At 50.6% G+C, this 12,792-nt stretch overlaps 3 protein-coding genes across 3 annotated transcripts; 1 reads left to right on the plus strand and 2 right to left on the minus strand.

Moving 5' to 3' along the window:
- Nucleotides 1-439: 439 nt before the first annotated feature.
- UHO2_01990 (uncharacterized protein) lies at nt 440-3,904 on the plus strand (the record flags this gene model as incomplete). Its single annotated transcript, XM_041559427.1, has 1 exon — nt 440-3,904. One exon carries the CDS (start codon nt 440-442, stop codon nt 3,902-3,904), a length of 3,465 nt encoding a protein of 1,154 aa, XP_041415361.1.
- Nucleotides 3,905-4,075: 171 nt separating this feature from the next.
- UHO2_01991 (uncharacterized protein) lies at nt 4,076-7,294 on the minus strand (the record flags this gene model as incomplete). The annotated part of the gene is made up of 1 exon (XM_041559428.1): nt 4,076-7,294. One exon carries the CDS (start codon nt 7,292-7,294, stop codon nt 4,076-4,078), a length of 3,219 nt encoding a protein of 1,072 aa, XP_041415362.1.
- An 857-nt stretch (nt 7,295-8,151) lies between these two features.
- Nucleotides 8,152-10,482, minus strand: UHO2_01992 (uncharacterized protein; the record flags this gene model as incomplete). The annotated part of the gene is made up of 1 exon (XM_041559429.1): nt 8,152-10,482. The coding sequence occupies one exon, from the start codon at nt 10,480-10,482 to the stop codon at nt 8,152-8,154; it is 2,331 nt and encodes a 776-aa protein (XP_041415363.1).
- Between the last annotated feature and the right edge of the window lie 2,310 nt (nt 10,483-12,792).

Raw genomic sequence — 12,792 nt, forward strand, 5'->3', positions numbered from 1 at the left:
TGCAGGCTGTTTATTCGTGGTCCTCGCTTCCATATGCATCTTGGGCAAACCAATTTCCTCAACTCTTCTGCGCAGACCCTGTGACATCTCTCTGGAGATTTTCCTACGTTTTTTCACATGTGACGCGCGCACGGTCTCTCGTTCCACTTTTGACCCTGAAAACAGCAAAGCACACTTTCGGCACTCGACACGCTGTGTGCTGCCCTTGTGTTGGCTTGCTTGTTCAAGGGTTGGTTTATTCCCACGTTCTCACACATCATATCGGCTGAGCTGACTCAATCGCAACATCCGCATCACCGCATCCTTGCCTTGATGTGCACGCAGCAGTCGTCAGGCTACATGGTGTGCTAAGCTCAGCAATCGAGCTAACCACATCGCAACCGCACTCGGCACATCACGCATCCCAACTACCTCCTCGCCATCACCTACCATCGGCACCATGTCAGCATCGACCTCCGCCCTCGATCTCACCTCTAATAACAAAACCAAAGACCTCTTCAACACAGCCCTCCAAGCGCGCAACCCTCACAACGCATACATCGCCCATCTCAAAATCTGGGAACAAGTTGCCTCTGAAGCCCCTGAACCTTCCAGCCTCTCCTCCTCAAAAAAAGCACGCTACCTAATCCTCGCCGTCCAAAAAGATGCAGGCCGGGTAACCATCAACAAAGCAAAACGCAATGCCAACGGTTCTTTCAGCATCGGTAAAGATTGGGATCTCAACATCTTGCGCCAAGTCCACGTAATCCAACCGGATGTGTTCAGTATTACGCTCACGAGACCGTATCAGTGGCAAACGCAGCAGCCGGTGGAACAGCAGTTGTTTTTGCAGAGTCTGGTCAAGGTTTATAGGAAGTATACGCAGGATGATGGGCCGAGGTTGGTGGGGATTCATGTTCCATTAGCGGGCAGTGGAGGGGCGGCCGAATCGGCAAATCTTTCGGATAGACAGGGCAGTGACGCGTCCAGACCTAGCTCGAGTAATGGTACTACTGCTGCTGCTGCGCCGATGATCAAGGCTTCGACAGTGCCCAGCAGTAGGCCCTCGCCTACGAGAAGCAATTCGAACGACAGCAGAGACGGTCGTAGTAACGGCGGCAGTCCAACCAAAAGCAAACGCGAAGGGGGGTTGCAGCTTAGTCCTCTACGAAGACCTATAGAGTTACCTTCACATCCTTCTGCTGATTCTGCCCGTTCTGCTGCTTCTTCGGCGACAAACTCTTCTGCTCCACCCAGACAGCAACCACCATCGTCAGGAACAGGGACAACAAGTTTGGCAGTTCCGGGACGACAACCGCCTCAACGTCAGAAGAGTGATTCGCTGAACGTCCGGGGTGGAGGCGATGCTAGGGCTAGGTTGAGTTCGATCGAACCAGTTCGAGGAGGTGCTGCGTATGAGAGGATGTTGTTGGCTGGAACCGGGTTGAGTGGTGTTACTGAAGTCGATGATGATGAGGCAGCGGAAGAGGACGAAGATCCGTATGGAGGAGCAGTTGTTTCCGAAAAAGAAACTCCTGATACATCCTTCAACTCCAAACGTGCAACACTTGGTCGACCGGCAATCGCTCGCTTAGACACGGACAAAACCCGCCTCACCCAACAATCCAAAACCGCCAACCCAGACTCCGATGAGGACCAAGACGAAAACTCAACCCTAGTCGCAGTCGAAGAGATGCTTGAGGGCTTAGAATGGCGAAATGCCAGCTCTAAAGGTTATGGTGTAGCAGCGGGGAAGGGGACAGCGGATATGATCGAAGCACGTTTACTGGATGAGTTGTCAGCGCTGGAATCGGCCAACATCCATGCGATTATTGAGTCGGACGATCGAGTAGCGTTGGTGGTGAAGCATATGGAAGAAGCACTGGCGGATTTGGATATGATGGATAGTATGATAGCCGGTTTCAAAGTTCAACTCAACTCGAGGGCTGATGATATTTCCCACATCGAATCGCAGAATCGTGGGTTGCAAGTTCATACTTCGAACCAGCGAACGCTGATGGGAGAGATCGAAAACCTGATCAACACCATCAATGTGGACGAGGATGCCATTCATACACTTTCGGCTGGGAGATTGGAGAATCCGGATGGAGTGGCACGACTCGAAACTGCTGCTGCATCGCTCTATAAATCGATGCTCCAGGCTAGGAGAGATGGCGATGGGGGGGGAGGAGGAGCAGATATGGCAGCTGCTGCTGAAAGATTAGCTGATCACGAAGCGATTTCTTCTCGATTCTGTAAACGTGTACTGGACTATCTCAACATTACTTTCTCTGCTGAGACGCAACGACTTCTTTCTGATCCAACACGACAGAAAGCTCTACAACCACCGCATCCAACCTTACCGGACCATGGATCGATGGAGAAGACTCTGGGGCAGTACTGCGGTCTTTTGCTGTACATGAAAGAAGTTTCCTCCGCCACGTTCTCTCGGGCTTCTGCGGCGTACTTTGCTTCTGCTAGCGAATGCTACCGAGCGGAAATGGCGCAGTTGTTCGGTGCGTATCGGAAGCAGCTTAGGAAGGCAAGCGATGAAGACTTGGCAGAAGCGTCTTTCCTCCCCACTCCCTCTTCGACTGCTGGAGTGGCGATTAGAAGTGGTACAATCCGACGTGTTGCCCGTAATCAAACCCTTCGCAACGGCGCCGGGAGGGAAAAAAGTGATGTCTCAGCGCAAGACGGACTGCAACGGATCCTAGGAAGCATAATCCCCGTCTTGCTTCGAGAACAAACCTTCATCTCAGACTTCTTACACATCAACGATAATAACATCACCTATGCGGACTACATGGATCTCGAACCCTACTTTCGTCGTCGTGCCGCCGCCATTTTCACCCCCAACACCACCAAATCAGGACCTTTGAGGGAGATGAAAGGTGCAATGGATCTCATCTTTGGTTTTATCGCTCCGGAACTTCAGACCTTTACTGATGAAGCACTCTCCAAAGACCGGATGAGTATAGTAGGATTGTTGGCTACGTTGGATAGGGGGATTATTGAGGCGGAAGAAGTTAGTTGTGAGAGCTTGCAAAAGGTGTTGGCGAAGTTGCATTTGAGATTGGCTAGTCAATTGGAAAGGTTTGTCGGGGAACAGGTCAAGGCGATTGAACAGACGAAATTGACGGTTAAGAAGAGGAAAGGTGTCGTTGGGTTTATGCGGGTTTTCCCCATCTTTGTGGATAGGGTGGAAGCGCAGATGGTTAATGCAGAGGGTTTGAATATTAGGACGGCGGTGGATGGGTATTATGGGCTAATTTGTGGGAGTATGTTTGATGCTCTTCAGACGATATCACGGGCTGATGTTAGTAGTGCGGCGGGTGGGGATGAGGATAAGGGTCAACTCAATCACCTTGTGATCCTGATAGAGAACATGTTTCATTTCGTACACGAGGTCAGGAAGCGTTCGAGTCGAACAACTTCTCTCGCAGGGTTAGTGAAGAGAGCGGAAGGGATCTACACCGATTCGTTGACCTCCTATACCCAATTTGTTCTGCGTCGACCGTTGGGAAGGCTGATGGACTTTGGTGACGGTCTCGACGCCCTCCTCCGCAGCACACCGGCAAACGAAGTCTCCCTGCACTCCGCCTATTCCAAGTCTTCATATAAGAAACTGGTGAAGGACTTCGGGGGAAAGGATACGAGGAAAGCAGTTGAAGCACTCGCCAAGAGAGTTGGGAAACATTTCGGTGATGACGACGACTCTCCAACTGCTGGAGAGGAAGGAGGTGAAGGAGAGACGGAAGTGCTTCGGAAAGTTTGGACGAGTTGCGAAGAGGGATTTGTCAAGGAGTTTGATAGGATTCATAGGTTAGGAACGGATTGTTATCCTGATGTAGGGGCATCGCTGGAACTGAGCGGAAACGAACTCAGGCGGTTGTTTGCTACTTTGGCTCCCAAACGTCCGTAAGCCCCCTTCGGCCGTTCAGACTCAATGGTCAAACCCGTTTTCTCCATTTCAAGTGTGCTCGATTGTGTTTTTGTGATTGATGAGTTCGATGACCCTTGGATTCTGTTCAAACTGAAAAAAGTGGTGAATTTCATTCGTCTTCCCTAACCCCATCAACTTGACTAAGTTGCACTAACGCTTGCGATTAGCAGCAGCATACCTATGCAGAATCCAACTGACAAAAGCCAAATCCTTTGTCCGTCCAAACCTGACCAATCGATGATGTAACAATTCTACATCCAGAAAAGTTAAAGTCGGCTTTCCTAGCATCCATTCTAGCTCTCCTCTCTCAGCTTCGCTTTCCTGCACTACCTCCGTCTGTTCTTCCTTTTCGGGTTTGGTAGGTGCGGATGATTGAAGTTGTTGTAAAGTCTGAAGGCTCTGCAATGGGATAGGTAGGGGTGAGAGATCTAGATCTCCAAGCTCGCCCGATGGGCGTAGTGAGGCCCTAAGGGCTTCCTTTTGGCGCTTTTGCGCCTTCTTGCTCCTCTTTCCCAGCTCTACTACGGGGGGATAGCTATCGTAGAACTGTCTAAGGAGATCAACTGCATAATCCAATCCATCCTTTCCCTCGTTGTTCGGGGGAGAGAGATGGTTGTTTTTGGCCCAAAAATGGAGGTATGCCGTCCAACACCTTTTGATCTGGATCGCATCCACTTTCTCTTCCTGCTTTGCTCCATCGATTCGTACTACCTCTTTTCCACCCGTCGACTGCTTGTGTGATAGGAAAGATTGGAGCTCCTCCCATACCTCTCTGACCAACCCCGTCTCCCCTTCTGCTGCATCGCGCATAGCTTCCAGAATAATCCGATACGCGTGCTCGTTGGCCACCAGGCCGAGCTTTTGGAACAATCCGTTCTCCAATTCAGCCTCCGGGTCGGGGGAGAGAGTTGAGTATAGAACCCAGACTCGGTGTTGTGGGGGTAAATGTGCGGCTAGGACCGTAAGATAGGAGTTTACAAGCCGAACGCTGGGAGTAACTCCCCCAAGTGGACCTTCGATAAGCCCCGCGGAGGAGTGAGGTGAGGGAGAAGGCTGGTCTGCGAGAATACGAGCAAACAGAGATCTAGCCTCCGAAACCAAGTCCGACGAAGTTTGCGGGATGAGCGAGGAGAATATTTGTGCTGCTTCTTCCGCACTTGTCTCTTCCTCTTCAGCATCATCTTTTGCTTTCTCGAGCTGGGTGTTGGTTTGCGTCGCGAGTTCGCTCGTTCCGCCTTGTTCGACACATGTTGCTTCGCTTTTGGACCCGGTTTGGGTCGTGTCGCTGTTCGAGTTCCCTTCGCTAGGCGGAGTAGGGGCAGATTGTTGAGGAGCGCTGGGGGTCATCTGAAGTTGTTCGCGTTTGAGAGGCGGAGTATAGGAAGCGTAAGTGTGGAAGATATGACACATTGTTTCTTCCCCCGGTCGTTTCGCTACCAACTCCATCACCTCCGCTCTACCCAGATTCTTCCTTACTTCATCATCAAACAGTGGCAAAGTAGTCCTGATCATCTCTGCCAGAACCCACCGTGCACGAGCTAAATCTCTGTTCCTAGCACAGCCTTGGAGTAGGGCGTTAAATGTGTATCTGTCCGGTGCGAAACGCATCATCCCCTCCACCCCTCCCCCCGTCTCGGGAGAAGGATTGGAGAGTTCTAACTCCACCATTTCTCGCAGCAAGCGAAATGCTTCGAGGTAAAAGTCTTTGCGTCGCGCGCACGCAAGAATAAGCGAGTTATACACCTCTGCATTAGGTCTGACGTGGTATCGGGTGGTCATCTCTCGAAAGAGGTCAAGAGCTCGTTCTGCATCGCTAAACCCCTCCTTTTGGCTGGTAGTGGTGGGGGTATCGATTTCGGTTGGTTGCGGGATTCCACGTGCACAAGCTCGGATCATTAGGGCGTAAAGTGGTGCGTCTGGGATAGGGTGTGCGTTTAGCCGCATGTGGTAGAATAGGTTCCATGCTAGGGTTTGTAACTCCGGTTTCTCTTCCCCCTTGACAGTGGCAGTGGGGGAGAGGAGGCGGGAGATAAGGAGTGTATACGTAGCCATTGAAGCTGGGGCACCTGAACTCTCTAACGAGTTAAGCAGCTGGATTGCGGGGAGGTATTGCTGGGCGGTGGCGTAGGCTTTGACTAGCGTGTGATGGGTGTACTCGTCCGGAGTTACACCTTGGGAGGTGAGAAGGTAGAGGTAGGTCTGGCACGAAGCGACGTCGCCCGAAGAAGCGAAAGCGTTCAAGATGGAGTTGTAGGTTGAGAGGGGGGGTTTGTAGCCGGAAAGTTGCATAAGGTCAAGGGTACGAGTAAGGGTGGGAAAATCGGATGATCGAGCAGAGGATACTGCGAGAGCGGTCCATTCGTCAATAGATGCGACTCCAAGGGGAATACTTGCTGGTTGAGGGTTGGCGGAAGAAGAAGGGGATGCAGAGCGAATGGTTCGTTCGATGGAGTCCAGCATGAAAGTACGAGATTCGGTAGAGGTGAGGTTGTTGATCATTGATTCTGCTTTCTCTACTAGATCAACCTCTGCTTTGGTGCGGGGAACGGGTACTTCCGCAGCATGCGGATCACCTTCGGTGTTGGTGCTGGTGGGGAGGGAAGCAGTATTTGCGTCCAATCGAACTTCTTTGAACGGTGGGAGTTGGGCCGCTCCGGTTGCATCTTCTGAGGTTTGTGTGTTGTCTGGCTGAAGTTTCTGGGCGGAGGAGGGCAATTCGTACTCGTGTTCTTGGAGAATCTTTACTATGCGAGTTGCTAGACTTGACTTCACCTCCTGTAATGATTCGGAACCGCCACTCGTTTGTGGGTCAGGAGTGCTGTGTACGAGTGCTAAACGAGCGAACAGTTGTTGCAGCCTGATCTCTTGTCGTTCTGCATATGGAAGAGCTGCCATATCCACTTCCTCCTCTTGACCCTCCAACTCCAAGTCAACTTCGGCCAGCCTCGCCGCTTCTTTCTTTACCGAAGACGTAGAAGGTGGCAACAGCACCCTCCCTTTTTCCCTAGCATCCAGTAACCTCTGCTTCAAATCCCTCGTCAACCTCCCCTTCTTCTCCTCCGTAACCGAAATCGGCAACACCCCTTTCCTCCCTCTCTCACTCTTCAACAACCCTCTCTCCCTCCTCCCATCCTCCAACCTCGCCAACCTGACCTCTTCCTTCGTTGGCGGAGGAGGCAACATCAACGCCTCATAAATCTCTTCCAACGTATGATCATCTAATTCCGGTAGATCTTGAGTAGCTTCATCCGCTTTGGCCTTCTTCTCGAGCTTCTCCAATTGAAGTCCGAGACCTCTGAGTTCTTTTTTGAGCAACCGTTCTTGTTGTGCGAGAGTGAGACGTTCTCCGCGGGGGCCTGTGCGAGCCATGTATTCCCGGATAGTAGAGTCGGTTTCTTCCTCGACAGGATCTCGTGGTCGACGGCGAGGGGAGGAGGGGGAGGAGATGGTAGGGTAGCCGTCCTTTTCGCGCCGGCGGAGAACTTTTTCTTCTAGTCGCATGGATCTGAGACGAGCTTTTTCGCGACCTGCTTGTTTGCGGTGTGCGCTGACATTGGTGTGAGGGGTCGAGGTGAAGGTGCGACTGTAGCTGGGTTGCGGACCTCGACTAATGGAAGGAAGTGCATTGGTGGTCGTGATGAGGGTAGAATAGTTCTTCGAAGCTACTGCATTCAGTCGTGAGGATTCGTTGGATGGAAATCGTAGCAACGACAAGAACGAAGCCGCTGCATGTTGGCTTCTAGATGGTATCCTGTCCACCATCTTGCCGATCTGTTCTCCTCAGCGCTGAGAAAGCCTCGGCTTCTAAACCCTCTCCCTGCTCGTAGTCAGCTGCTTCGGACACTAAGCGCAATCCTTCGCGTGCTTTTTGAAGGTAGCGTCGACCTGATTAAGGTACAGAATGTGGAAGAATGATCGAGAGGGTGGTACACAAAGCAGAATCCGAAGAAAAGGGTTTTCAGAAAACTCTGCTTGGGTTGAACCCTTTCGCCGCTTTCTTCCAAGAAATTTTCCCAGCCATTGGCCGGCTAGTCGGGATTCGGGACTCGGCAAACCTCCACACACTCTGCCTCGCCATCTCTCACACGACCTGAACAGAAACGAGCATCCCTATAACTCCATCAACCTTGCCTCTCACAACACTTCAGCTCAAAGTACGTCCTCATACACACACAATCATCCACTTTGATGGATTTACTCGATTGAAAAGCTACTTGAGGGGTTAGTTAGGCAGCCATCAAGGGCTGAACCTTCTCCTGAACCGGCGACCCAACTCTACTACTCCTCCTTTCCCTCCTCGCTTCCTTCAACGCCTCCAATCTCTCCTGCCACCTCGGCACCTGCAAAAGTTTCTGTTCCAACGCCTGCTTCTCTTCCTGCAACGCCAATCTCTTCTCAGCATCCAACTCCGTGAAGACGTAACCACCTTGACCATCGTACTGCAAAACAAAGCTGTGGTACTTCCACAGCGAAGGTCTGTGCGACACGGTCAACATCGTAATCCCCAACTCTGTCGCATGATCGTACATGACCTTTTCGATCTCTAGCGTTACTGCGGAGGTACACTCATCGAGGATAGCATATTTAGGCTTGTGGTAGAACAGACGAGCCATAGCGATTCGTTGTTTATCACCACCAGAGAGAGCGTCGCGCCATTCACGCTGGACGTCCCATCCACCTTCGCGTGCGACGATGTGTTCGATTTGGAGAACGCGCAGAATATCAAGAAGGTCTTCGTCGGTCTTGCCTCGCGCGCGCATTTCTTGGGCTGTGTGAGGATAAATGATCTGATCCCGCAAAGTTCCGAGTGAGAGGTAGGGACGTTGAGGGATGTAGGTGAATTCAGAAGTGGGTGGCTTCTTGACGGTTCCACCGTATACAGGCCACAACCCGCCGAGAATACGGAAGAGAGAACTCTTACCACATCCATTGGGACCGATAATCAGCAAATGCTGGCCTGGTTGGACGTAGAAGCTGAGCTTAGGCACCAAGATGTCACCGTTAGGACTGACGATGGGGACATCGCGGAATTCGACACCTGCTGACCGAGAGGTGTCTTCTTGGATCGTACCTCGGCCTTGCAGAACGAGGGCATTCTCTTCGATGGAAGCGGAGGAAACGAGCTTCTTCTCGAACTTGCCGGCTTTGATTGCATCCATCGTATCGAGCAACTCGGATACTCTTGCGGTGTAACCTGCCAACTCGGAGATCTCCTTGTACGAGTACATGACTCGACCGAATGCATCCGACGACGAAAGCAGCAGACGACGGTTGGTGACGAACGACTCTGTGCGCGAACCCAGATCCAGACCCTTACCGCTGCCCGGTAAACGAACAAAGACAGGGACAGCGCAGATACAAAGACCAAGCGCACCCCACAACCACTTAATAATCCCCTCCTCCGTCATACCATGAAGAATACGAATACGGTAAACACGATTGACATGCTTAATGAGCGCGAAGTAAGCCCTTTCAACCACGTTCTGCTCTGCAGCCTGACCACGGAACAACGCAATCTCCTCTGCGTTCTCGATCAAACGCGAGTGATTAAACCTAAACTCTCCCTCCAACTGCTGCTCCGTAGCCGCGTACTGACCAAACGGAGGCGTCAACTTCCTCAACAACGTCGCCGAAGCCGAAACGAGCATGTTAATACCAATCAACGCCTCTGCACCTACACGTCCACTAAGCTGGTAGTTGTACAGACAGACATCGAGGATCGGCTTGGCAAAGTTACTGTAGATCTCTGCGAGAGATTTGCTGAATTTGGCCACGTCAACAGTGATGAGTTGGTCGGCGTTCTTGATTCGATCGTCGAGGTTGCCGAGCTTGTAGAAGGTCATATCCGTCAAATAGGCGTCGTGGACACGTTTGGTGAGTCGACTGCGGTAGGATAGGGCGAGTTTGGATTGAAGGAATTCGATCATCGAGTTGGTGTAGGTAGCGGGGACTGCAACCGCCATCCACCACAAGATACCAGTGATGAATTGACGAGTCTGCGAGCGGACTAGCGCTGAAACGATGCGACCGTCGAGATCGGCAACGTAGAGCGAAAGCATCGTTCGAAGGACCAGGAAGAGAGTATGTAACATGAGCAAACCTGCTTCTTTGGATCGCCAACCAGGCACAACGATGCGAAGGATCCGCTTCAAACGCTCGAAGAAAACAGCATCGACCTCAACACGAGGACCTTTGCTCTTCTTGCCTCGACGTCCACCACGACCTCGAGACGGGGCATCGTCAAAGTCTTCTGCTGCTGGCTGTGCTTTTGACACCTCGTGTGGACCTTGTGCATCCTTTTCCGCGACCACGCCAGCTTTCTCTGTAGGAACTTGTGCTGAAGCACCTGCTGCAGGCTTCTTGGCTTTCTTCTTCTTTCCGCCGCTTCGGAGGGTGGCAGTGAGGGTGTTTAGAATGAAGAGGATGTAGCTGATTCGTAAGACGCGTTGGATCTTGGAGTGATTGCGACGGTAGAACATGAAAAAATTGATACCATGGGTCATGGCTTTCATTTTGAGCTCGTCCAGAGCTGGCTGGAGCCGAGATTGGACGTGCATTTTGGCGATGTGGATGCGACTGACCGCTGGGGTGAGCGGTGAAAGGATAAATGCTGTGCAAAGAGTAGTGAACGATTTGATTCGAAGTGCTGAGGAGAGAACGAGTGTTGAATTGAAAATGCGGGGGAAGACACCGGCGTTGAAGTAGTTCTTGGCTGGTGAGCTCAAACTCGAAGCGCGATCTGTTGGACGAATTCGGCGTCGACGGGGGGAGGGCGATGAGGTGCAGGTTGGAAGTCGGAAGGCAGCGGTGGTGGTGGTGACAACGACGATCAAATGTGTGTGAAGGGTGCGAATGTCACAAGCTAAGAGGGAGTTGAGGGAGTTGAGGGAAGCAAACCGTTCTTGACGACTGTTTGAATGACTAGTTAGCACTGCTGTCACGCAGCCAGATCAAGTTGGACCGGAGAAAAGGTTGCTTGAAAGAGAGGCGTGAAAGAATTGAAGATAACAATTAATACACGGCGTTATCGGGGTCATGATCAGACTCCCTTTTCACAGCTGTATATTCTATGTAATGCTTAGTTTTTGTTAGAGTGAACCTAAATGACAAACACATATATATATACTCCATTTGCTGCTCTAGTGATATCCAAAACAAGATGTGTCACTTCATCCATACCCCTGTGTTGCTATGATACTGGGTGCCACTGGACCATTGCCATGATGACTACTGCTTACTTCATTGTGTTCCTCGCTTACATGAGCTCCCTGCACCTCGGTGTCTCAGCTGTGGCACATGCATATTGCTTGAGATGCTGATGCATCTTCAACTCCCCCTTTTGATGGGATCTCCAATCCTATCATCCTGGCCAATTGTGAAGTGTTGAGACCCTGCAGAGGCTTTGTCAGAACATCCACGATGTTGTTTGCTGTTCCGGTATACTTGATCTCCACATCACCCCCTTGCACATGGTTGTGGATGAAATGATACCATGTGTCGATATGTTTCAGCTTCCAATGTTTGGCTGGGTCCTTACTCACCTGTATGCACCCCTGACTATCTGTGTATAGTATGAGCCAAACATTCATGATTTCCAAATTCCGGAGCAGGTATGAAAAGAACAATGCTTCTCTCACTGCCTCAGAAGTGGTGATGAACTTGGCTTCAACTGCTGACAATGCTACACACTTTTGAACATGAGACCTCCAGCTTACTGGACATCCATATACATACATTATCGACCCTGAAGTACTCCTTCATCCATTTGTGGGGTCAGATGCCCAGTTTGCATCAGTATATGTTGTTACTGGTGCATCCAAGTGCTCATTCATTGACCCTCCTAGATGCAATTGATATCCACTTGTCTGGTTCAGGTACTTTACCATGTGGATCACTGCCTTCCATGTGCTGTCAATCGGGGTTGACATGTATCACACCAATATGCCAATGGCAAAGGCAATATCTGGTCAGGCTGTGTTTGATACCCATAACAGTTGACCGACTAACTCTTGATATTCCTTTGCTTGTTGAGGTTTGCATCTCTCACCTCTGGCAACATTTGCTATGCACAACATGGGTATCCAAGATTTTTCACTTGCTTCTCTTAGCCATTTGTTCACCATTGCTTCAATATATGCTGTCAAATCCAGAGATATCCTCTTCCATTCTCTATCACATGTGATCTTTACACCCAGAAATTCTTTGATTCTTCTGTTGTCTTGTGTCTCCCATTTGTCCATGATTTCCTGCTTGGTGCAATCTACTTCATCACAACTGGGTGATGTTATTAGCATGTCATCCACATATGCTGTGATGATCATAATCTTGTTGCCTGTCCCTCTTGAGTATAAACATGGTGCACTTGGCATGCAGTGAAACCCGATTGTCCGGAGATGTGAGTCTAACTCAATATTCCATTCTCAGCCCAATTGTTTCAGACCATACAGACCTTTCACTACCTTCAGAGCCTTTCCAGATGGTATTTTGATTCCTGGTGGAGGCTTGAGGTATACATCATGGTGTATGGTAGAGTTTAAGTATGCCTGTTTTATGTCAATAGAATCTATTTCCCAATCCTGTGTTGCTGCAATGGTGATCACCCCTCTGATGGATTGGATGGGTGCCACTGGTGTGAAAACCTCCATGTAGTTGACCCCTTCGCATTGAGTGAAACCTCATGCCATGAGCTGGGCTTTGAACTTTGTTGGTATGAGGTTTGCATCCATTTTGATCTTGAGTACCCAATGCATGTTGACAGTGTTTGCACCCTTCAGGAGGTTGGCAATCTCCCACATGCCCATTGCTTCCAATCCATCCAGCTCTTTTTGCATGGCTTCTTCCCAGTGTTTTCTATCCTCTCCACTCAT

This window comes from Ustilago hordei (assembly GCF_900519145.1).
Source record: "Ustilago hordei strain Uho2 genome assembly, contig: UHO2_contig_03, whole genome shotgun sequence".
Lineage (NCBI taxonomy): Eukaryota > Fungi > Basidiomycota > Ustilaginomycetes > Ustilaginales > Ustilaginaceae > Ustilago > Ustilago hordei.